At 33.7% G+C, this 27,740-nt stretch overlaps 1 protein-coding gene across 4 annotated transcripts; it reads right to left on the bottom strand.

The window, feature by feature from the left end:
- Positions 1–1,992: 1,992 nt before the first annotated feature.
- LOC131852456 (poly(A)-specific ribonuclease PARN-like) lies at positions 1,993–27,519 on the bottom strand. 4 transcript variants are annotated; one of them, XM_059203113.1, is made up of 16 exons: positions 27,181–27,499; positions 26,304–26,654; positions 25,451–25,583; positions 24,807–24,962; positions 24,475–24,607; positions 23,792–23,913; positions 23,068–23,186; positions 22,192–22,434; positions 21,814–21,900; positions 20,955–21,088; positions 19,740–19,792; positions 6,387–6,421; positions 6,222–6,292; positions 4,977–5,072; positions 3,091–3,174; positions 1,993–2,139 (listed from the first exon to the last, which is right to left on the bottom strand). In XM_059203113.1, the coding sequence occupies exons 1-16, from the start codon at positions 27,197–27,199 to the stop codon at positions 2,002–2,004; spliced, it is 1,974 nt and encodes a 657-aa protein (XP_059059096.1). In that variant the 5' UTR covers positions 27,200–27,499; the 3' UTR covers positions 1,993–2,001. The 4 variants fall into 4 exon arrangements, with proteins under 4 accessions (XP_059059096.1, XP_059059095.1, XP_059059097.1 ...); XM_059203112.1 differs by having other exon boundaries at positions 20,943–21,088; positions 27,181–27,493; XM_059203114.1 differs by lacking the exon at positions 4,977–5,072 and having other exon boundaries at positions 20,943–21,088; positions 27,181–27,512.
- Between the last annotated feature and the right edge of the window lie 221 nt (positions 27,520–27,740).

Raw genomic sequence — 27,740 nt, 5'->3', positions numbered from 1 at the left:
ATATTTTTTACTACTACTTATATTTTTGTGATATATTTATAATTAATAACAATCTTCATGTTTTAGTACTATTTATGTGGTTGTGTGACTGTCACACAAATTGGTTGTGTGTATTTATAAATGCATTTTTTAATGGTTGTTCTATAAAATAAACATTTTATAGAACCAGCGAGACAGAGTCACTGCAGTGAAGGAAGTCACAGGAGCGGGTAAGACAGATATCTTGAGACAAAAGTTACCTAAAATCTATCATTTTTGAAAACCCCTTTTTTAATCAAGTATAAAATATTTAAATAAACCGGAGACGGTTTATAAGAAAAGAAAGGTAAGAATATCACACACCCCCTCGTCATCCATTCTTACACTAAAAGTACATAGTGTATTTTTTTTATTTATTTCCGGCTACTATGGCCCATATTATAAATACCTTATAGACGTTAGTCGAAGGTACTCGTACATATATAATAATAATAATATAAATAAGTATAAAAAGATATCGTGTCTATGGCCACGGTACAGACGACAGCAATCTGCCGATGTAGCGCCGATACACCACCCCCTTCGGCGAGTAGTCCTCCTAAAATGGACATGTCAAGTGTTGCGTTCACCATGGCGTAAAAAAATTAGTTTAAATATTATTGAATTGCAATGTTATTTTAAATGTTTGTTTTGTTTCATTTAGTTTTTTTTTTTCATTTTCACATTAATATGATTTTGAATTCATTAATTTATTTATTTATTTATTTATATAACCTTAATGCACAAAATACCAAGGTAAAATGGACATGTCAAACCATAGTGGTGCAAATATAATTAATAAAAACAATAGGTCAAAAAAAAAATATATACATATACTAAAAGTAAATACATGTAAACACATGCACATACGTACACAAATACATATATATATATATATATATATATATATACATATAATATATATCAATCTATAAATAAATATAAAATAAAATATATAAATCAAATATACCATATACATATCATATAACATAGTCTGACAATGAAAAAGTGAAAACAGGGAGTGAACGTAACAAAAGATAGGAAATAGATACGAAAGAAAGAAAGAAAAAAAAAAGATCAATTATAACTTAGAAAATGTACACACTAAAGAGCAATATATAAGATAATATACATTCCGTTTATATAATAGAAAGGTTACATTAATAATATTCTCGATTTACGTTTTAAAGAAAATCTACATATCAATTTATTTGATAGCCTGAACGGCGAAAGAATAGTGGACGAAACTAATAGTAATAATAGTAGTAATAGTGGACAATTTATTGTTATTGTAGTACACATTATACGGTTTAATTTTATTTTCAATTAGTAATACTTTAAATTATGCACGGACTGTATCTGTGGAAATAAATAAATAGAAATCAAATGACAGTGCCTGTGCGTTTTGGCGGGTGGGTTTCCCCTCTGGCCCGGTTCCCCCTCCTTAGTGAACCTGCACCCCCCAGACTCCTCTGGGGGGTCCATAATACCGGGCTTAGTGTGGACGTCCAGTCAACATGGGCCACTCAGCACCAGGACTCCCGACCTCAAACTATCCTCCAGTTCCAACCTCCGACTAGCCGGATTACAGGTGACGCCACGCTCCCGGTACAGTACCTCTGCCTACCCCAACCGGCATATTAATCGTGACGGTGAAATAAAATCTAGTACACCGATAGTCTAGACCCTGGGAAAGGATATAGGCTACTTTTTACTCCGCTTTCAACCCCTTACAACCCTTTTTCTCACAAAAGTAACGTCATTTTTTAAGTAAAACGAAACTTTTGGATTATAATCTAACGAAATATATTTTATTTATTTAGTCAAGGTCATTATTCCACGCGGACTAATTCGCCGGTACAGCTAGTAATGAAATAAGCAGTCAAATGACTGTGCCTCTGCCTACCCCAACCAGGATATTAATCGTGAGGGTATGATATTTGGAAATAATACAACTTGTACATTGAAGTCAACATTTATTGTTTACGCCCAACTATCGCTCTCCTTGAAGACAGCGACGCATTGTGCGGGTGCGGCCGCGTCGCCGTTGGCGCGGTCGCTATCGCTCGGCCACGTGACGTTTTTTCTTTCTTCTTCCTTCTCTTCTGTCTCATTTGTAGCCTGTTAGATTTAATTTCCATTTTAGAACGACAACTACATAATAGTCTTCTATTTTTTTATAGAAACTAGCCGATGACCCATCTCATGTTATGCAGTAACCATAGCCTATTTACATATTTTAATTTGGCCGAGCAATGGTTTAGTTCTGGTACGCCCTGGGCGGGATTGTAGTAGTTCTTTCGGGATATTGCTAATATATCGGCCGATAGTCCGGCTAAGGGGGGTGGCGCAGGCTGGGACAATAGGCCCAGGTGGGGCCTGTCCCGGCTGTCAAGTGTCGCGTTGGTGGCCCGCTCCTGCTATGACTCTACTCTTGTAGAGACACGTGCGGAGCGGGCGCGGCTCTGTATGGGCGACAGTCTCAGGGGTTCAAGTCTACCGTCTACATTACCGGAGCCGAGATGGGGGGGAGGCGCATCCCGTATTCCGGTGCGTCTTCCCCACGGTGGGCGGAGGCAGGGGAACTGGAAAGAGTTCCTCCCAGTTCGCTTGCGGGCAACCGCCGCGGTTGATTGCCAGCTGGCCGCGACCGCGACCCTGGCACTATGGCGGCGAGGAGGAATATCGTGGGGTTTTTGGTGAGTAGGAGTCACACAGTACCCGTCCGTCCAACCCCTGAGACGGCCGGGTCTCCACGAGAAATTTTTCCCCACGTAAAAAAAAATAAAAAGAACGCGAGAGGTTAGGCAAGGTTCAGCTCTTTCACTTATCTATTTTAGCCAAAAAGCAGCTTCTTTACTAGCTATGTTACGATGAGAGAATGATATGTGGCAGTGAAATTCCAGGGTACGAAGGCTATAAGATCTTAGTCCTCCTTAATAGCAATGCATGAGGTATCATATGATGATGTCCTTGGCGCCCTTCATATATAGGCGATGGTTACCACTTACTACCAGGTGATCCGTCATTATGCTAATTTGCCATTCGAAATACATTAAAAATGGCACATACCTGACTCGGCGATTTTTCTTTCTTTTCGTTTAAACTTGTACTTCTCAACCTCTTTTTTGGCGATGGTTCTTCAGCTTGACCAACCTATAAATAAAACATATTAATATATAGGTACGTATATATTCTCCTTATAGTAAAGATGGAGTATTAAAATAAAATATTTCTTTGAGAGCGTAGTGGCTTAGTGGATTACTACTCTGAATTATGTCCAACTTAATTTCGCCAAAGTTCAAATCAGGCCAACAGTAAAAAATCTTTATATATCAATTCATATTTCTTACTACCTCTCCAATGAAGTAAACTGCGATTACGAACCAGAAATTAATCCGAAAGACGACCATAGCTCGCACTCTGCCAGGTTGGATTCAAATATACCCTGCGCAATGTGGACATGTCAAGTTTTGCGTTCTCCATGACGTTGAATGATTGACAATGCCTCTGACACTCCATCTGGGATATGTCGTGACGATGTTTGTACATATGTTGTAACTTTAATCCCAGATGGACTTGTCAGTACTTTTTTAATTGGTGATAATGGAATGGTGCCTCGCCTGTGCTAACAAATATTTCAAGTAAAATACAAAAAGCTTTATTAAAACCAGTATTTAAATACAAAATGGAGATTGGTTTCTTGTATTTGAAATAAAATACTGGTCACATCTCTGCTGGCCTGATACTAGTGAAAGATAAGCATCATGTCAGGTTAGTTAGCTGCTTTGTTTTGCCTTGCCTTGCCTTGCCTGCAGCGGCGTACGCTGTTTCACGCGCAAATCTGCTTTCACGCGAAAAAGAGTATGCAAGTAAAGACAGACAAAGAAACCGAGAATAAGCGCGCGAGCGCGATCCGCACGCGCATACTTTCGTACTTCAATCGTTCGTGATTTTTATTATAAATAGTTATCTCTGTAAAATAGCGGACATCTAACAATAGAGCAAATTATAGATTTTGTGATAATTAATAAATTTTAAATTGTGTCTACGGAAAATAGAAGTCGGATAATATTAACAATGAATTTTTAAAAAATGCATGTGTGCATTCGCACTTTTTATAATAAATAATCATCAGACCTAAACATGCAGGAAACATCTAATTACAGATTTGTTGATAATTTATCAATTTAAATGGTGTCTACGGAAAATAAAATTAGAATAATATTAAAATTCATATTTTTAAAAATGAATAGATACATGAAAAGACGACGCAATCGGGCGTAAAAAAATTAATACAAAAATACGATACGAAGAATCACTCAAGTATGCGCGCGCTTGCTTCCGTTAAATCGTGCGATGCTAAGCGCGTGTGAAATAAAATGTCGTATAAAGGCTATTGTCGATAATTCACCAGAAATTTTAACGGTTTTCAGGGGGCTTGCGTTACCAACAATACGCTCCATATAGTCTGAGGCATTAACAAAATGTCTAAGTTCTAGTGAAACCAACACTTGACATGTCCACATTTTAATTTTCAAATTCCCATATTTCTACTTCTTATGTATGTTATATTTTTACCACTACTCCTACCTTGCAAAGACCTAAACGACCTAAAGACCTAAAGAACGTCGCCACTTACTTCACAAATAAAAAAAAGTGCAGCTACCTACTTTAGTTAAGAAGAATTGGAAAATCAACTTGTACATTTTTCGCCTATTTTTTAAGTCAATTTTTAGATATTACAATTTCAATTAGTATATCTAAAACCAACGATCCTCACGGATTCTTTCGGAATTTTGTTTATTGATTTTACCATTAACGGAGAATCAGACATAATTTTAAATTGACACATTGTTTTGTGTCGTCCAGATACAAAATGACAATTATTGGTTATAAGACGCGGTAGTAATCACTAGACCATAATGCTCCTGACTAAATTTCTAATTTAAATATACCTCGCAATTCGGTACTTCTTCCTTCTTTTCTTTGTTGTCTGTCTTTATTGTAATCTTCAGTCGGCTCTTTTTTATCACTGGCTCGGTTTCCTCTGGCTATATGATTTAAAACAAATATATTAACTTAAAAAGATCTATATATTTTTTAAATTACTGTATCTAGCCTATGGTTAGTATAAATCTATACATATATATAGGGTTTTCCAGAACCTTCGATTGTATCAAGAGCTCCGCATTGACGTAAGGAGTACCAGAGTTGCCAGATTATGCAGGTCACATGTTTTTGGTCTCATTTATTGAAATTCTTCAACATAATAATAACCCAGAACAATTCTTCATAGAGCGCCATATAACTCCAATATAAATAAATGCACTATGGGTACCAAACATCTGAAAGAAATACTTAAATACATTTTTTTGTTAATCCATTCATAATATATGAATACAAATATTACGCGGAATCGAATCCATGACCATCGGAAGGCGGTGTACTGAACCGCAAGACACCGAATAAGGCAACGTAAAGCTGACCAAATAGATTGGTGACAATTTGAGCAAAAAATTTATTATTTATAGAAGAATTTTAGAGCAGACTGTGGAAGTCACAAAGGTACACATCCTAATGGTGAGATAATTTACAAGTCAATTGAACAAATAAAAATAAAAATAAATTTTTTAAAACCTTTAGAACTATGCGGCAACGTACTTAATGAATATACTATGACAATATAATAAAAACATCTAATATTATTTTTTAATTTTTTCATTACTTGGTGAAACTGTTTCATTTACGTGATTATTTTACGTTTGTTTTGGGCGGGAAAGCGATTGTTAGTAATGTGAACTAATAACAACATTGCTATAGACCTCATTGTACCATGTGACGTTGACCTCCACGCGGTTCCCCCTGAAAACCATCGTGATAATTCCTGATGAAAGATTCCTGGTGAATTCGTCACTATGGGCTAACTGACTTGACCTCATCCTCTTATCATTCTCCACTGGTGTCCCGCCAGCGTATACCGTTAGCGCAGGCGAGTGCACCATTCCATTATCATTCAAAATTGGCTTAGCGATACCTTACTATACATTGATAGCTTTTACGATATACCTTGTATTGCGTAAAACTAAGATTATTTAAAATTTCGAGATTCCTGTATAATTAAAATATAATATAATTAAATATAATAAAGTAAAATATTGCTGTATATGTAATAAAAAAAAATTAAAATACTAATTTCTTACCTCTGATGTCGAATTCTTCTTGTGTCGAATACTCACGCTGTTCTTTACCTGTTCTTCTTTCACTTTCAATTCTGTAACAATACGGCTATTTGTTACCTTATTCATTCATTCCCAATAATTTTATATGAAAGATAGAATAAATGACGAAAAATATAAAATTAATACCTTGCTGTACTGGCTGTAATGGCTCAGGTTTGTTTCTGAAACAAATGAAAAATAATATTCAATAAATATTTTGAATGTAACATTACTTGGAACTAGTGATCGCCCGATGGTCGAAATTCGACGATAATTTTAATTATAAGTTTGAACTAAGCAAATAAGCAAAACAATTAAGGTTTTATTGTCAAAGACTATACTTCTATCCGTGTGTGTCAAATATATGGTAGTGTGTAATATTGTTTTATTGATTTATTGTGTGTTTAATGTATTATTTAAAAAATACATTAACATTCTGTATTCCTTCTCTTTATCTTATATATAAAATTCTCGTGTCACAGTTTTCGTTCCCATACTCCTCCGAAACGGCTTGACCGATTCTCATGAAATTTTGTGAGCGTATTGAGTACAGAATCATTATTTTTCATCCCCCTAAATGTTATTCATAAGTTTTTTTTTTTTTTTTATTTTAAGTGAAAACAACGTCGCCGGGACAGCTGTTATAATTGTATCGGTTCCTGAATATTTGTATTCATGTATATTTGTATGGATGTCTGTCTGTATGTCTGAATATTTACGAAAAATATATATATCTATGTATTTATATCAGTTGTCTAGTAACCCATAACACAAGCTTAACTTGGGTCAGATGGCGCTGTGTATATAATAATAATCTAATTATCCTATTAGATTATTATTAATAATAAATGTACATTCAAAGTCAATAATTATAATGCGAAACATGCAGTTGTGACTTAAGATAATATAATATGATTTATTAATTTCTCCTCACAAACATGATGGTAACAATACGTGTAGTATTCTTTATTGTAAAATACTTAAATTTATTATTTGAATCGATTTGCTGTGAGGAGCTGGTGTTTGAGATAGGCATAACCTGTAATACAGATCACCAGATCAAGATAAAACTACCAACTTCAATTAAGTGTGAGATTTGATAAAAAAAAAAACACCTATCTCAATACTTTGTCCCAGTTTAATTGGGACTAATTGTAGGGACGTGCGACACTAGCGCCTCGCATTCACCTGTCGCAACACGACACGACACTTAACGCCAAATTGCTCAGACACGGTCACGACCACGGGACTGGGCAACAGTGTCCAGTCTGCACTCGTTTTAAATCCATTTTTTTTTTCGTGAGACTAACGAACTAAATTGTTTCATGGAGCCGGAAGAAACATTTTAAAAAAAATTTAAAAGTTTGACAACATTTTTAAAATACTTTTTTGGGTAAACCTTTCAGAAAAGAAAAGAACGTAAACCTTTCAAACTTATTTGAGTAAACCTTTCATAAGAGAAGAGACTACAGAAAATGAAAAAAGTCTCACCTACATCTGGCGCTAAGAAGCCTTTGAATTTCATGCATACCATATACCCTATTGTCTCCAAATCATCCATAGATGGTACTGAGAAGAATTGTTAACAGTGCAAATATAATGATTGCATTTTGCAATAAAATAAAAACAAAACCCAAAATATATATATGTATACAAAAATAAGGAATAACTATACTAAAGTTTTATTACAAAGAGGTAGCTAAAGTTTTAAATGTTCCTGATAATCTCCGGTACTACACACCTGATTTTGGAATTTCTTTTAGTGTTACATAGCCCATTTCTCAATAAAAGCTAGGTATAGGATAACATCACGCCACGACCAATAGGAGCGGAGCTGCAATGAATAATATTGCACTAACAGCTAGCTTGCAGCTAACTACAGACCACAGTGGTTTCTCACCATCAGATATACCGACTACTTTACCATTCTAAATCCCATAAGAAATCCATAAATACATATAAATGAGAAATATCCATCATCGCGTTATTGCTCCGGCAGTTTCAAAGTATTGATAACAAGCGTCCGCCTGCGCTATACCTTTCAATATTTATAAGTGGCTCACATGTTACTCTTCATTAAAGTGACTAATGTCAGATGAAATGCACGTGGCGTACGCTATTTATCAAATACATCCTACCATATAAGGCGTGCGGCGCGCCTTCGCAGATGACACTTATTTAAAGCAACATCTGATTGACTTGTAACGCGGCAGTTTTTGTACAGCGCCACTAATAAGCTCTGTTCCCGCCATTACATTGTGCATACAATTTAGGTGTGCACTTGGTTATTTTACCTATTTCATTTCTAATTTTATCTGTGAACATTTTTTTTATATTTAACTGGATTTTACTTACTACTCCATTTTTCTTTTCTAAGTTGCTCTGTACCTAGTTTCTTTGTAACTGGTATGGCAAAAGAAATGATGGCCACCCATGTAAATAGCAACCGTCGCCTATATCCATTAACTACCGACCCGTCCAGCTTCGCACGTATGCAGTACAAATCTTTGAATATCTCGGCTTGTCCTATAATATAACACGCATGTATTATGCTTATATACAATCTTCTTGAATCACTCTATCTATTGCTGAAAACTGCAATAAAATCTGTTACGTAATTTAAAAGCGAACAGACAGCTGTGGCGATTTTGTTTTTGGGCACCGTGTTATTATATGACCCCGTTGGAACGGTGACTCACATAAGTCACTAAAATGTACTCTTAATTACGGGGTAAGTATGAGTATATTTTAGTGACTTCTGAAAAATCTTTATTTATATAATACCCTAAATACCCCGTAATTTCACAGCTATATCTCACACTACTTTACAAGACTCTACAAGATATGTTATTCGATATATTCGGTTGGTAGAGAATGCTAAAAGCATGAAACCGGCATATTATACAAAAATTCAATAAAGTTTAAAAAAAGAAAGAAAGAAATAAGCATGCGTATTGTAGTGGGTATCTTCCTACAAAATTCGCTACACTTCATTCAATACTATACTACAATAATGAAGTTACGACCCATGTATTGATATTTAAATAAAAAAAAATAACTATTATATTTCGATATCCTCTAAACAATTCCAGCTCATCATAGCTGAGTACATTTGAACACCGTGACCTCACATCAACCTAACATTGTGAGCCGGCCAACGCTTCCTGATGTCCATTATACGCTATTTTTAGCGCACTTTCACCGCTTAAATCTAAAGCTCGAGTCAGGAAAGGCCCTAAAAGGGGAAATATGGGAGTTGTCGGTTGTAACCTGATCTGAAGTTACGTCGGTTTCGGCTATGTTAACGTTTACGATGACTCTGTAAATCGCTACCAGTATTTATCGTTTGTCCGCCATTCGACGACAAGTCGATGGTGGGTAAAGCAGCCGTGCGTGCGAGGCTTACATGCCGACATTGTACATTATTGCAAATACAAAATAAATATATTAGGGAATATTAAGATCCGGCCCATCAAAGACTCACCGAGACAAGTTTAAGGTGGTATGGCTATATAATAATACAAGAGAGTCATGACAAAAAAGTCCTAAACTTTGACACCGGCCCAAAGAGACGAGGAAAACCCCTACTAACTTGGCAGACCATTATCAATACGGAGCTAAAGAAACGGAAATAAACGACTCGACGACCCAGTACAGACGTGCCTGGCGAAGAAAGACCAGAAAAGTCGACCTTGGGGTCACCTCTCCTGGTAACATGGGAAATGGCTAGGCAGAGAGAGAGCATAATAAATATATTAAATCACTAGCGAGCCGTCTCGTCTTGCAAATGCCCATTGATGAATAACTTTTAAAATCAGTTAAGTATTTTATGCCTTTATCAAATAAACAATATGGGATGGAATCTTGTTAACATAAGCCATCAAGTATGGTTATTATTTTAAAGTGAGCGGCATGTAAGCCTAGCACATAAGCGAGTCTCCCAATCGGTCTTGTACCGCGACACCGAGTCGCGTCGCGTCGCCGCGCCGCAGTGTCGCTACGCGTTCGTACGCAACTTATTTATTTTTAAGCAAGGTAAAAAGGAAGCCAAGGCACTTTGTCATTCTGCTTACAATAAACCGGAATAAATTACCTACAAGACATTCTTATAAGACGGGTAAAATATAGCTTTATAAAGTTTATATAAATTTAATAAGCAATTAAGAAGATATCGCCAACGTGTTCTGTTACCGATTCTCATCAACGCATCATACTGCCCACCTGCGGTAATAGTTCGTTTCCAATAAGCATCTTTCCGATTTTTTCTTTTCAATCGGCTTTTACATGTTGTAGCGTAATGTTAATTAAGCCCAAGAATTTCGCTATATATTAAAAAAATGTCAAATCTGTCTAGTACAATAATCCACATAATATAATAATAACAGTACGTTCCAACAGCCAAATAAACTCTTTAGCTTTACATTATTATAAATGTCATTCCTCACTTGTATTTTCGTAGCTACAGATATAAACTTGACTGTTTTAAAATGCAAAATACATGAATCGTCCCTAATATGGATACCGGGCTTCAATCTCTAGCATTATGTCTCTTGTCGCGCGACACGTCCATTTCACACAGTCGAGGTACTGTCCCGTGATGCGACAGTGTCGACAGCGACGCGCGACGCCCGACGCCGACTGAAAGCGGCCCCAAATACGTAAACCTCATGTCCCCGCTCACAATTTGCCCCGGACGCGTCACTCAGTGTAATTGGCCGTTACCGCCATTAACTAATGAGATCGGACGATAGCATCTTGTCGGCAATCGGCGGCTGTGCAAAGCGATACTTCGAATACAGAGATATAAATCGCATAGAAGATACGAGGAACGTTGGGTAGATCAATTCTAGTTTCTGAAACTATTTAACACCCAACAAACCAAGATGTTTTTAACATTCTTGACGTTCCAAAAAATAATGTTATTCAAATAAATTTAAATTTAATAACTGTATTAAAATAATCTGTGAAGTTTTTTTTTTAATATTATAGCGTGATGTAGTCACCCTCAAACACTGGCGACAATCAGGTGATGAGGTGTAGTAAATTGCATTTGTGTTGCTGGTCTTTTAGGAGAAAGACGGAGTAGGTAGATAAACATTAGAATAAAGAATAGAAGGGAAGAGGATAGGCATTTGGGCACTTTCCATGCGAAATGTAACCTTGAGTTTTTGAGATTAAGAAATAGAGATTTCAATTAGGACAGAGATTCTTGTTTCAATTATCTACACCTATATACCTAATCCAGTGGAGCAATATCCACGTGACATCATTCGCCTGTTAGGTGCCTGATGAACCTCGGGCAGGCGACAACGCGAGAGGAATTCAACTCCGCGCGGGACGGTCGTTGTCGAGACGAGATCTGATATCTATCTATCTATATATCGCGATCCGCGAGAGGATTGACAGTGCCTCTCTAATCTATACTAATATTACAAATGTGAATTGTTTGTTTGTTGCATTTTCATAACTAGGCAGCTTAATGATCTTTATCTTAATAAAATATCACAGGAAAGTGGATTATATTACAAAGACGGACATAATAATATTAATCTAGGACAATTTACATTTATCGAGCTAAGCAGAGTTTGTGTTATAGGTACTAGACAACTGACATAAATAGTAAGTTTTTTATTTAAGTACAAACATAACCATACAATGAAAACACCCAGACTGATTCAAACAATCAATCTCATCATAAATACAAATTTTTGTATCATGAAAAATCCCGATCTGTCACAAACGCAAACTCTGACCGGCCGGATCTTAGCATTGCTAATAATTGTTTTTTAGTTCAGATTACCAACAATCCCCTTCCGCTTACATATGTGGTTGGTACTCTATACCCTACACAAGAACGACTATGCTATGCTGACTTAAAAAAAGCATGACCGCATGACATGAGAATATATATCAAAACAATACACTATCCATATAAGACATCGGTATTCCCTCCAAGTTTCAATAGGCATTAGTAAAATAACCTCATTTATTTAAGCACCACGGAGCATAGTAAATTAGGGCCCTCCCAGATCTTGTTAGCTCGGAGTCCAATCTACAAGTGCTACTCGGGCACGTAGAGGTGGCATTCCTCGGCCATAACACAACAGAGAACTTATATACACTCGTTAACCGGTAGTGTATTAACAATAAATCGCGAGCGGGGTCGGGCGGCACCATTTGTACAATGTCAGGGTATAAACGGCCAGTATTACTGAATGAGCAAGTCATGGATGTACATAATTATATTATACTAGCTGACCACGCAAATGTTTTAAAATCACTATTAAAAAATACAATTGGTAAAAAAATAAAAAATACTATTAGGGACAACCATTATGTTGTTATTATTTTTAAGGCCACATTATTTAAAAAATACAATTATGTCCAAAAAATAAAAAATACTATTAGGGACAACCATTACCACATAGGGTATGAAAGCTATATATTAGCAGATTCTCAGACCTACTGAATATGCATATAAAATTTCAAAAATCAATCAAGCCCTTTTGGATGAGTATGGGTAACTAACATGGTGACACGAGAATTTTATACATATGTAATTTAATTATTTTTGTTTACTTATAAATATTATATGCTGGAAACTATACTTAGTTTAGTAAAAAAAAGTTAAATTCCACGCGGACGTAATCGCGGTTAACCTATGATAAGAATATATTATTTAAACAAAATATGTACATATTTTTTAATTATCCAAAGTCTAATTTGTTTTTGTTTAAATAAATAAATAACCCTGGACTATTAAAACAACGCCCATAGTCCCACGATAAGAAGAGTTTGTGTTGCGTAGGTACTAGACAACTGATATAAATACTTAGATTTTTTTATATAATATACATAGAAAACACCCAGACTGATATAAACAATCATACACATGAATACAAATGTTTGCACCGTGCGAGGAATCGAACCCGCGACCATCGAATGTAAAGCGATGTGCTAAACCGCTAGATCACCAAAGCTGTCAAATGTTTAATAGAATAGAATTTAATGTTAAAATTTCAATACTTGCAGCGTGTTTAAATCCCCGTATCCAAACAAATCTAATATGACAACCAGCTTCGCGCTCGTTTTTCAAGCCTGCTTCACCTCACGTCATTTCACTGCATTATCTCTAACGGAACACAAGATTGAGGGTAACACTTTAAGAATAATCATTCATATTTATAAAGTCGATATACTCGTTCATATAACTACTGTCTAGTTATAAATACTGTTACATAAAAACTTTTCTTTTTTTTCAACTTTTTATTATTTTTAATTTGGAACACGTATATTATTTTAAAAACTTCTTTCGATTTTGCGCCTTTTCACATATTTTTTCGTGTCTACGATCAAATTACAATATGGAATGGGGTGTTAAAGAAAATAATGTTAAAGAAAATAAAAATAGGATTGCAGTGATCGCCTTGCACAAAGTGGGTATGGAGCCGTCAGTCATATTCCAGACACTGCAATAGCTTGGTATCAGCCGTATGTTCGTATATCGTACTATCAACAGATACAACAACACTTCATCTGTCGAAGACCAGAAAATATAGGGGCGGTCGCGTGCTGTTAGAACTACAAAGGCTGTTAATGCTGTTAAAGCTAAAATTCGTCGAAAGACCATTAGAATCAAAAATCTTATCGCGAGAAATGAAGATTTCCGCTAGGACTCGGTCGCGTATTGTAAAACAAGATCTAAAGCTCGGTGCTTATCATCGATATACCGGACTTGCGCTAAATCAATCTTTACAATAAAAAGAAGTATGGATCGATCTAAACGCCTGTCGCGATACGCAGGTGAAAGGCAAAGAAATATCCTCTATACATATGAAAAAAAATTCATGATTTATGAACACTACCGGGTAGTTTATATATTAGTTATGTGGGATATATCAATCAAGGTAAATAAGAAATACAGTTAGTCTAAAAACTGATCTTGTGTTTCATTGACGCATTCACTTCCCCCACAAAACACAACAAACACTACAATAAGCAAAATGATAAAGTCTACGCTCACAGTTCTAAAGAAGCTGCTCAAGTGATCGGAAAGGTAACACGTGGTCATCATCCTGCGTCAGAGATGGTTTGGTGGGGCGTGTCTTATCAAGGAGTCACAAAATTACATTTTTGTGAAAAAGGAGTGAAAACTTCAGCCAAAGTGTATCAAGATATTATACAGTATTGGATCTTATTGTGAAACCTTTAAGATATACACTTATTAAAAATATATCGTGGACTTTCGTGAACGTTACCAGAGAGAATCGCGTGAAGTTCAACTTGACATGGTACATTGCTAAAATACCTTTCCCCCAATACAGTATATTACTGCACCACCAATAAAACCATAGACACTATACGAGGGAAGTGATAGCACGTGAAGCATTGTTATAAACCATAAACAAGTCGGCACAACATTAACACGGTTCCATCGTCACGAACTGTTAAATCACGGCGCGGAACTACCAGCAGCTATCTGCAGCAGGCGCGAGCGACCCCGTTTGTGGCGCGTGCGCGCCGCAACACGAAATTAAAAAAGAAGTGCCATTTTCAGAAGATTTTTTTTTTCTTTTTTAATTGTCCACTCGGCTCAAGAATAGTTTTCTGATTCATTTAATTCCAATAATTAAATAGTGATAGTATAGATATTTCAATAAAATTGACGGCCTCAGTGGTCTAGCGGTTTAGCACACCGCCTTAGTCCCGGTGGTCGCAGGTTCGATTTCTCGCACGGTACAAACATTAGTATTCATGAATATGATTGTTTGTATCAGTTTGGGTGTTTTCCGTATATAATATATATGTATTTACGAAAAAAATAAATAAATATATATCTATGTATATGTATCAAGTATATGTCTAGTACCCACAACACAAGCTTTCGCTAGTTTAACTTGGGTCTAGCTAGAAAAAAAGATAGCATTCCGCTAGTTCTAACTATATATGGTATATCCATACTTATATTAAATCTTTTCTTACATTTGTTAATTTTTCTCGGCTACACAGAAAAAATAGATAGATATCAATTCCGTGATACTAGTTCTCAAATAACTATATATATCTAACTATATATATAATTTTATCTCTAAACTTACAACCGTAGCGGCCATTTCAAATAATAACTACACATAAAGAGACCTGAGCAAATAAAATCGTTACAGTCGAGAATAACAGTAAACGATTTTTACTGGACGAGTTGCAGATGAACTACAGTTAATCCTTATTACAACGGAATACGGTTTATGTCACGGTATCCTATAGTAACCTGTGCAGCGATTATGAATACCAGGGATGTCAACCGTACGAAGATTCTTTTTTTTTTTAACATTTTGGTTTTCAGCTCTAGGTACCTCAGATAGTAAGTTTACTTAAATTTTTATTAAACGTTTAAAAACACACAGATTGAAAATTTTAACAAACAGAAAAATGTTGTCTTGTACTTGACAAATAAATAAAAGGATACGCCCGGCCATAGTAACGTGTTTATGAAACCATTTGGTTAAAGAGTGAGGCTCCGCTGGTGTGGATAGTATGTACAAAATTGTACTAATACAGAAATGCATCATTTCTGATACATATACCGTGTATACGGTTATAATTTTTTTTTAATAAGTTTCTACTGTTGTATACCTAATTTTAACCCCCACGCAAGGTGTTGTTATAAGTTTCACGTGTCAGTGGGTCTGTATGTAAATCGGAGGTCAAGCTCTTAAATGCATTTTTTTGTTTGAAAGCTGACATAGTAGAGATAATTCTCTAAAATCTATTCAAGGTTATAAAGTATTTTTCGTAGTTGTGGTAGGGATATAAGACGTATTAACGGTATTTCGGTTTACTGTTTTTTTTTGTACTTAAGTTACTTTTAACTTGTAATTAGTATATATGACATAAACTGTACAAGTTGCCATAGCCCCCATCTCCTGCCCTACCGTTATTCAAAATATATATGACGTTGAACGAGGTTGAAGAGCGAGCCGCTCTATAAGTCCATCCGCGGGTTTCAAGTGCCATCTTTACCCTATCGTTCGTTATAGCTGTAAAGGCCAGCTTCCGGCATTAGAATAATTCGAAAAAAAAAGCCTGAAGAGCGACAGTACAAGATTTTTTACCTGCTTCTTACGAGTTCAAACTTTTAAGGTTGGCAACCCTGATGGGCAGCAATACGCAGTACAATGACGTGTGTGCAAATCAGCCTGGCATCTGTTTCTGTGGCCCGTGGCACTCGCGAGGGCATGTAAATTGTCTATGGGCTTTACTAATACACCCACTCTCGTGTTATGAACACATAACTTACGTGTCAAGTTATATTTGTAGATATACCTACTAGAATATTGTTGTTTTTATCTGAATAAATGAAACTAAATAAATGTTATTTTACATTAAATGCAGGTGTTACAAATGGTCTATACTTATGAGAATAATCTAAATTTAATATGTTGTTACTTTTATTTCAACTATGAAATAAAAGTAACAATATATTAAATAATATAACCGGCAAAGAACTATATACCGGCACTATATTCTTTGCCGGTTATATTCGAGAATTATTTTTTTCATTACAAAAGAAGTTTTTTCCAAAGTCACAATTACACATTTGTAGTCACGAATTTGTTTAAACTTAAGTGGAAAATTTAAGAGAAGTCACTTGCCAGAGAGAAAGTGTAGATGTTAAGGACCTCGGTTGTTTAGTGGTTTATCATACAGCCTTAGTTACAATAATCGAGACTACAATTCTTTTGCCAAACTTCAAACATTTCTATTCATTAGTACCCATAGTTTGTATTAGTGTAGTTTTCTCTTAGGACATAACCTCACATTTAGTTTGGGTATTTCTATATTTATATTATGAATAAATTAAAAAAAAAAGTAATATCATAACACAAGCTCTACTTAGTCTAGGACTTAATGGCTGTCTCAATTGTATAGAATTATTTATTTATATTACATGTTTACTATTAATGTATCTATGAGCTTGATTAATATTGTGAAATAAAAGTGTTGGCAACAAATTTAATTTTACAGGTACACCAACGTTGCAATCCCAAATACTTCCGCAAAATAAAGTACCTACAATGATTTAAATTAAAACTATAAACCACTTAACCTAAAAGCTAAGTAAATGAGAATAAAATATCATCTCACTTGTCTATGGTATGCAAATGTTGCGCGGGCACATTAAAATGCAAGATGGCGGAAGCGCGCACGCGAGGTCGCGAGGTCGCCAGTATCGCCACGCGCCATTGTCCAAGCTACTGAGTAGTGTGACCATGTGTACGGCAGACTCCCGGTTTGAATTACAAGCGTATTATGTTATGAAATTATTAATTAGGTACTATATGTTGTCTAGATTGTTGTTGCACGAATTGGAATTCGAGTAGCGAGATTTGTAAAGACCTTACTCGTTACAGAGTACCACACGCTGGGTTTATATATAGCATGCACTTACTCCATCCTAATTTTCTCTATTTGGTTGATGTAAATAATATTTTATTTGGATTTTATAATACATATATCAATATATATCAATATTATATAAATTAATGAATCACTGCCAGTTGGTACTTGGTATTCACACATTTCAACTTAAAAATGTAAAGTTATTTAAAAGAACAAAACGCAAGTTTCTTGCTAGTTTTTCACTTGATGCGAAAGTTTTCAACCAGAATGACAACGGACAATACAAACATTTATGATTATTGTCGTTTGTATTGGAATAGTTTCGGACGTATTTATTTGCAAAACAATGTATTTCAGTATTAAAAAGATTAATTTAAGTTTTTTTTTTTTTTATTTTATATTTAAATACATTTTTCCACAGACATATTCGTCCGTGCCTTTTTTAATTTACTTTAATATATAACAGTGACACCGAGGCAGACCTTATCCGTCTGGCCCAGAACCACCGCTGGCCGGCCGGGTGAGTTGACAACATGCAGTGTCACCCATCTTTATTTGGAGGATTAGATTTATCAATATGCATATACAATTATATAAATCTAAAATGTCCTACATGAAAATGATTTCATTTGATCTGCTTAGCTTGGGACCTGACTGCGCTGTATAAATTACCCTGGGTTATTATATTAAACTGTCTATAACCCACAACTGTTATCTGATATTTTATATAAAACATTCATATTCGTCATAAACAATTTATCTTTACACCATAAACTTATTTAACATCCATTATCGTTTTTTCGTAAATATATAGAAAACAAGCAGCTAGACGTACACATAGCTTCGAATTTATAACATTATACGAAATGTCCGAATAAAATAACAACGTGTGGTGACACAAGAGCTATCTTCTCACGATCCGCTGTAGTATCTCAGCGTACAATGGCGAAACCTGCACTAAAACTACCCACATTAAACACTGTATTTCCACAATAGAAAATTATTTAGGTAATCAAGTATTCCACTTATTCAGAGTATCCGAGCCTAAGATGGAGGAACATAAATGAAAACTACTCATTCTCAGTTCCATTTATGAATGTATTGTGATTTTGAATTCTATTTCTAAATGCATAACATTTACTATCGCATTATTCTCAATGCAACTGTATTTCTTATATTGAATTAGTGCTAATCGGTAGTTTGTATTCAACTTAAACTTAAAAATGTAAAGTGACAACATCCTTACTAACATTATAAATTAGAAAGTAGGGATGTTTGTTATACTTTCAGGCAAAAACTACTAAACCGATCATTATGAAATATTATACACATGTTCTTGGAAGTATTAGAATGAACATAGGATATTTTTTATTAAAAAAAAACAAATATTTTTTATAAAAAAAAGAGAAGAAATAAAATATCTACATTTTGCTACTTCAGCGCCATCTAGCAGCTAGTAATGAAGTTATACGAGCGAAGCCTCGGGTAAAAGCTAGTAATTATTTAAAAGAGCAACACGCAAGTTTCTTTCTCGTTCTTATGATGAGACAGCCTTCCGAATAAGCGATAAATTGAAAAAAAATGTGATGACTAAGAGACAAAAGAGCTTCAAAAATTTATTTGATTAAATGATTTTCCATTCTATTCTGTTCTTAGAGTGCCTTAGTAGGTCTGTTACAATATTGTATTTTGTTTCTTTACAAAAAATATTTTAATAAATATAACAAGCACTACTAAATATATGTATGTAATGTACTATAAAATGCCGGCTAAATAATAATAATCTCTCTCTATATCTCAGGACAAAGCGCCAAGTCCCGAGCAAGCAGATCTTATGTTATGGGTACTAGACAACTGATAAAAATAACTAGTTACTATTTTTTTTAAATATTTACTTAGTAAACACGCAGTCTGATACAATTATACCGTGCCGTTCGAGGAGCCGACCCCGCGACCCCCTACAAATTTATCATGAGGGTTTAAAACCATAATCACTTAAAAAACCTGGTGCACCGACAGCGTAATCCGTTAGCGCTGGTGGCTACACAACTCAATTATCATCCATTAAAAAAAATGTAATACATTAAAAAAAATACGTACATAGCCGTAGTCTTCTTCGCTGTTAACTGCAAACGCTGCTGTTCCTCTGTCATCTGTGGACAATAACAGAATAGAATAGAATAGAAAATCATTTATTCAGATAAACTTACATTGAAGCACTTTTGAATAGTCATCACATTTTTTTTAATCTACCGCTCATTCGGGAAGCTGTCTCATCACAAGAAGAACGAGCTAGAAACTTGCGTGTTGCTCTTTTAAATTATTTTATTCTTACTTTACATTTTTAAGTTTAAGTATAAAATTGAGCTTTATTTGTTTGAAATATATTTTTATAACTTTTGAAATTGACGAAAGACTATTTCATTTAAACTGTTCATAGATTAACTTTTTATTAGTAATGTAAATATTTTATTTTAGACTCTAGACTTTGTACCTTTAAACAAAAACACTAAAGAAATAAAGAACTCCTAGGTTGAGACCATAACTGCAAAAAGAAAAATTTTAGTTAGCCCAGTTCCCTCACGCTGGACGCACGCGCGGCGCGTCGCGGAGCATTTAGATAATTTCAGAATTTATGATAATTATTGTTCACATCTACAGACGCAGGATCAGTGAATTGTGTCTATTTGATTTCAACCATTAATAAAACTTTCATACCTTTTCTTTTGAGATAATCCCCAGAAAATGGCTTTACATGTGACATGCAACAATGAAATTTTATAATTGAGTAGCTATCAATCAAATACAAAATTATACACACTTTACTAGAATCGGCTGATCTAATATCCCAGAACAATGTACATAAAGTTCGGCCGCTCAAAGTTTGCTTTTTTTTTGTTCTGTTATTGTTTAAAGGATAGGCAAAGGGAACTGCTCCCATATATCCATTCAGAGTTTGCGTTTCCGACAGGTGGGTTGGAATGGGCGATATATCTTTGAACTGACGTACAATTTACGGCAAAATTTAAATACAAATCACTTATTTACCTTATCAACGAGTGATAACATTAAAAATTTAATAATTATTCCAACTTACAATAAATAAATAATTTTGGGCTAAAATTATTAACTATTAACTACTTAACAAATATAAGAACAATAGTTTGTAAAAGTCAAACCACATCAAACTGCGATGTTTCAAGGTTTAAACAGTTGACAGTAGATGTATTAGTTTGGGACTACGTAGTGTTATGTAAATTGTTCTAGGTGATGATTATTATTATTAGTAAACAGGACAGTTACCTTACTTGTTACCTTATATAGGTCGAACGGCAGGATTTTAATGCGACTATGTTTAGTGAGTACTTTCATCACATCTTTCGCCTTCTTGCGGTTCAATAATGCCACCAGCGCCGTCGTTTCGCTCACGAACTGTACTGTCACCGCACCTTATGAAAATAAAACATAATTATAACAACTATTAGTCGGCCAATGATGGATATTCGATTATAATTAATGTAAATTGTCAGTTTGAACGTTTTTAAGATTCTATAGACAAATAATATTTAAGACAGACAATATTAACATATTCTCGATTTGACCACAGATTTTAACAAAGTGCTAGTGTGTATTAAACACATAGTAGTATGCCATTTTGTTTTTATTGATTAAATGTATTTTTATGCATAATCAAAAGAAAATAGCTTCTGCACTTCTCTATATAGACTATAAGTGTGCGACATTTCATAACCCTCTGTGCGTACAGAGGCTTACGTACAGAGGAGTAAAGCAATTTTCATAAAAAGCGGTACAAAGTTTTTAATTCAATATTAATATACAGATATACTCTATTTCTATTTTAATTTATAATACTAATATGTTGCACCCGACTGCTATATCATAAAGGTTTTCAGGGGTAACCGCGTAGAAGTCAACCTGACATGGTAAATTGCTAGCATTTAATTACTCTTAAAATTGTGAACAATCGTTTAATGGTCGAGCTTTGTGGTAGCATGTCCTGCGTTCTTATAGCTATGGTTTACATACAATAGATGTTTAGCAAAATTCTTATTAAATTAAGTAATCATTTTTTAAAATTATCAAGCTCATGTTGAGTTTTAGCAAATAAAAATTTTAATTGATTTTTATATGTATAAATAGCATATAAACTCACCATATGGACTGAAGAGTTGATTAATTTCATTACGTTGCCATTCTTTAGGGAATGTGAAGTAAAACACGTGGTCCCTCGGCGGATTCGCTGAAAATTATAGATAGGTATTACAATTTTGACAGCCACAACAAAGTATTTTTAGTAATCTATGTATATTTAAAATTAAACACATATAAATATACGAAACTTACAGCAAAAATTTAATTTAAAACATATTTTTCTGTTTGTGTCTCATTGTTTTTGCTAATCTCTAAAAGGGTTAGACTCATTTTAAGGAAACTTTCGCTCGGAGTTAGCCAATGTTTTTTTAATTATTTGGGATACAAAGCATAGTATTAATGTACATAAATATAAATAATATATAATGGCGAAACTCACGGTCATCGCCGTTCAAATTCATATAGGGTATATCTTGGTACGCAGTCTTCGATAGGTACAACTTGTCGAGGAAGGGCCGCAGGATCGGGGAGTCTTCAGCGGAGACGCGGGCGCCGCTCTCGCCACGCATGGCGGCCACGTGCGCGTGCATCGCCAGGAAGCACACGCCGGTCACGTACGCGTCGTACCCGGCCTCGTGCTGTTTATCATCCGTGCGGCTGTAGCCCCGCCCCGACGACGCCTCTGTTACCACAAGATCCTTTTAAAATTACCGCCTTTTAGTTATTTTTAAACTTTCATGTTTAATATACATAATAAATCTTAATAATTACATAGTATAAAACTAAGTCGCAGTCGCTGTCTGTCCTTCCCTATGTATGCTTAAATCTTTAAAACTACGCAACGGATTTTGAAGTGGTTTTTTCAATAGATAGAGTGATTCAAGAGGTAGGTTTATATGTATAATACATGTACACCCGGACGAAGCCGGGGCGAGTAGCTAGTCATATTATAAGTTTCGCACTTTGTACGTATATGTTCGTTACTCTTTCATGCAAAAACTACTGAACGGATTTTGATAAAACTTTAAAGCATATAGTTTAGGCATCAGAATAATACATAGGCTATATTTTTACTGAAATTTATATATTGAAATTTAACGTGGATGAAACCGCGGGCATAACTAGTAATAATTAACAATAGTATCAATAGTATAATTATACGTATAAACAATGACCGCGTCAAATTTAAAACAGTATATAGTAAAAGATTTGTTTGGTTTGCGACTAGAACACGCTGTATAAATTGTCCTGGGTTAGTACCACATATTTTTGTATATATGTTCAAAGCTATTTTAATATAACTTAGATCACGTACCGACTTTTGGCAAGGAAAATGGCGACTTCGATAATGTTGCATACAGATGCTGCAAAACATTGGAATTCACCTCTTCTTTGAAAGGGGGCATGCTTGACATGTACTTTGTGTCTAATAATCTAAAATAAGAATAGACAATTTACATAGAAAGTTATGTATTTTATAGCAGTAGGTTTTATTATGCTGAAATCCATCTCATTACATAATAGATTTATATTATTTTGTTTAAATGTCTGGTAGCAATACCATTAGCATGTGTGAGAGAACAAATATTCAGTTTTTCAAACTGACCTAACCTGAACACCGCTTTCGCAATATTTAATAAAAAAAAGATCGGAATTTGGTCACCAATAGAGAAGGAGGATATAAAGCTTCCAGTAGCGCTGTTCAGGTTTCCGCACTGAATATTTGTGAAATTAAACAAAATAATATAATCCATTAAGTAAGAAACTTATGTCTATGGTCAAATCATGTTGATGCCTGTACCTCAAATTATATTATAACAGTAAAAATATGGTTTTATATTACAAAATTAAATCTTATTACTGTTATTAAAAAGTATACATTTCTATGAACACATTTGTCATTTGGTGAACCGATTCTAGTACATATTCAAAATAGAGAGCTCTGATATTATAGGTGTTAATAAATCATATAAAATGTTGCTTCATCAGAAAACCAGTAACTATGTTTGCACTGATTATGGCATAACAAATAATCACACCTGGGCAACATGCAATGTGCAAACTCCTTAAAAGAAGTGTAGTCTTCTGGCAGTGGTTGAAAGAAGTGGTTTAGTGTGTGCAGAATATCTAGTATCATATTGTGTCCCACTATAAGCTTTCTCTGAAACAAAATAAAATATTTATAGATTTTATATTAAAAATTGTCTCTCAGTGGCTATGAATGGTGTCTTCAGTATAAAACTTATTTTTTCAATAGGAGTTACACTCTTATTAGTAAATAACAGGGGTGTTAGGGAGCTCCGGAACCGTAACCGAAACTATCGTATAACCGATATAAAAAAATATTCGTAACCGTAACCGATCCGAAATAAAAGTAACATATAATATCGGATATATAACATATTTTGCCATTCTTTTTTAAACAAACATTGCTCCCTTTATTTGAGTGAACATTATTAAATTTGTGCGGCAAGTATTGTATCTTCATTCCAACTCTACAACTACAAATTTTGCAGAAAGTATAGATTAGTATATTCAATCTTTTGTTTTTGGTTAGGTCATTTTAACATTAGAATAATAATTAAATCGTTATTATAACAACTGTTATAATAACAACAAGTGCCAGTGATTCAACAATTGCTACCACTAATACTAATTCATACAGTAAGTACAATTGTTACATTAATTTTAATTTCATAAACATATTAAAATAATTACTCACTGACTCGCTGATCAGTTGGGCCACTTTAGAAAAACCTACAGCATTTTCAAACTCTTCCCATTCTTTCTTTGATTTTTCTTGAATTTTAGCTGCATTGTGAGTATCAGACGTCAATCGCGTAACAACCAGAACTCTAAAATATAAAGGACATACTTACTAATAGTATTACTATTTTCTGTCAAGATGTAACATCTTAACATTTCACCACAATATTGAAATAACGATAACGAAAAGCAGTGTGCTAACAGTCAATTAGTCAACTTATTTCTAAAATATACATATAACAACTAGACTGTTAAATATTTTGTGTGCATATAAAAATACAAACATACCTGTCTTTATTTTCTAATGTTCTGGAGTCAAGAAACACCTTGTCTTTAAACTTTTGACCCAACTCCTGGTATAACAGTCTTCTGATAAACAGATTGCATTTGTCTATCACCATCTCACTTTCAACACCTTTATTTACAAACTGTTTCACACTTTCACTGGAATAAATGAAATTTATATTGTTTTATTTAGTCTTACACATTTTAACATTTCATTCAATATTAGTTTGATCAATAACAATCTGTAGCATGTATAAATTAGTTTACAAACAAAGCATGTATATCAATTCATATGAGACTTTAACAGTAATTAACAAGTGATCAGCAATATTTACCAATTTATAGGATGGTAAAATCTTACATTTATATATTTTATTTAAAATAATTAAATTACTTAAACCATTACAATATACATTCATTTTATATTATAGATTTTAATTTAATTAGATATATAAACATTAGATACCATAAAATGCAGTTAGGTATAAAATCTTTTACTAACAGAATGAAAACAACAACATCAACTTGGGTATGTATTAAATGGTACAATTAAAGGTATTTGGTCCACACAAGCCTTGCATTTATTAATTCAAGTATTTTCTTATGGTGGAAATATATATAAACAAAATATAATAGAAAATACTCACCATACATCTTTGATGTACTGCTTATGTTCTTCAGGAATAGGTATTATATTTTTAACTACTGTGTAATTTTTTTGTTTCTCTGCAAGTGCCTCTCTCAGCTTGCTCTCAGTTGGACCCGTCATGTATGAAATACCTACATTAAATTTATAAAAGCATTATACAAAAATGAATGACTACTCATTATACTCATACTCGAATGAAAAACTGAATGAGTGAGAAGTCCCATTATTATTAAAAATATTTAACATATGTTGACATTTAGTAAATTTAAACAGTAAAGGGAAAATAACAAGTTTGATTTCATAAACATTTGAAAAATCTTTAAAATATTTTTACATACATTTCAAAATAACTGTGCCTTCACCCACATGAAATTTATACCTGTCTAATCTGGTGAATAAGCTATATTATTGTGAAGTTTAATTAAAATCTATTCAGTGCTTTTTGCATGAAAGAGTAACAAACATCCGTCCTTCAATCTCTCTATCCATACTCACAAAATTTGACATTTATAATAGTAAGATTATAGTCTATGCATGTTTTCATGACAAAAAAAAATTTACTTTATTACTGTTATATCTAAGTAGTATGTGGCCATATGAACTAACCTCATGTTTCTAAAAATTAAATTTTAATTATTCTATTTATATAAACAGATAATGGTAGTTTTGGAAAAATATTAATGATGTAGAGAATAAAAAATATTAGTTTATATAATAGTAAAGAGCCATCAGATTGGACAACCGTATATAAAAACAGATTGCCAATTATAAGTAGGTAATTAAAAAGAAAAAAAAATTGACAATTAACAGTAAAAGAAAAAAAAAGTTTATATAATGTATTTCATAATTACCATCTCTGATTAATTTATTGAAGTCGAAACCTTGTGCAGCCAAAAAGTCAAGGCTGGAACTCTGGCAAAGGAACATTTTCTCTGGTCCAGGGCTTCCACGAGGGAACAGGTAAAAATTATAAGCCTCATTCACATAGTGGTTGTTCACTTTATCAAAACAGAAGGCACATAAACCAAACTGAATAAGTAAAAAATCTGACGAACTATTTACAACCTTAGTATAATATTCAGAGGGTGTATCAAATACAGATAATTCTCTACTGTTCATAAGACCTGTAAACTCCGTATCTATTGCCAAAAAGTCTGATCTCTGTATTGAATCTTTAACAAGTGGCAGCACTTCATTAAAATCTGGAAATAATTAGGATATTAAAATGTGTTTTAATTCAAATTTATTAAATATTAATGACAAACTTAATTAAATTAAATTAATAGACATCTTTAAAGTTATAATTATAAAGTTCCATTCACTAAATCTTTTTTATGATATTTCATGTATGCTTATAGGGAGTTAATAAACAGAATAGATACTTAGATATAGCAATTTTATATATTTCTAAACAACTAAAACTTTTTAAAATATTAAAATTAAATAGTTATTCTGTATACACAAGTTTTATTGTTAACAGATTAACCAACTGAATTCAATTTAAATTAATATTTCTGACACTAACGAGTATAAATTACTATTTACTCTATCAATCAATATATGCCGTGTAACGAGGTTGAGCATGAAATTGAAGAATGTACGCGAACATTGGAAGCAAAAGGTCTTAGTTTATATTTCTTTGTCATTATTACATATACGGCTGTTTTTTTAAATCATCGCACATAATACTTATTTCCTACAACGCCAGTCTCGCGATTAAAAACTTACTTTTCCGAGTCACTTCCATCGTTTCCCAACGGTTGGGTCAATATTTAAACGCACCACAACCCAAAAGCTAAATTTAAATTATTAATTTGTTAGAACTAAATATAGTAAGTATTCGTTATTCCTATGTTTTAATCAGTCTAAACTTAAATAAGTTCAAGTGGGAATTTAAGTTATAGACAGTGCAATGCATTCCAAACATAACCAATAATATAACACAATTGTAACATTAATTTATGCTTGGAACAGTGATTGATTTCCAGTTTTCAGTAGTATTATTGACGTTTTTATGACATTAATTTGACAGACATATGACGCTCTGACAATTTTTTTTAGTCTCTATGTTTCACATATGTGGAAGCAAAAGATATTGGTCACATAAATCTGTCTTATATGTGTAATTGTGTAATTACACATGCAAAGTTTTTTATTCTTTGAAAATTCTTTATTTTAATCCTATTTTATTACTTTATTATATCAATGTATCTTTGAGGTCTGCAGAATTCCTGCTTACATTGAGAGTCGACAAATGACCATTAATAAAAAGACAAATTATCTATGCC

This window comes from Achroia grisella, unplaced genomic scaffold, assembly GCF_030625045.1.
Source record: "Achroia grisella isolate CSIRO2021 unplaced genomic scaffold, CSIRO_AGI_Agris_v1 utg853, whole genome shotgun sequence".
Lineage (NCBI taxonomy): Eukaryota > Metazoa > Arthropoda > Insecta > Lepidoptera > Pyralidae > Achroia > Achroia grisella.
Note: the sequence above shows the minus strand (reverse complement) of the source record. Positions and strands in the feature narration are given on the sequence as shown.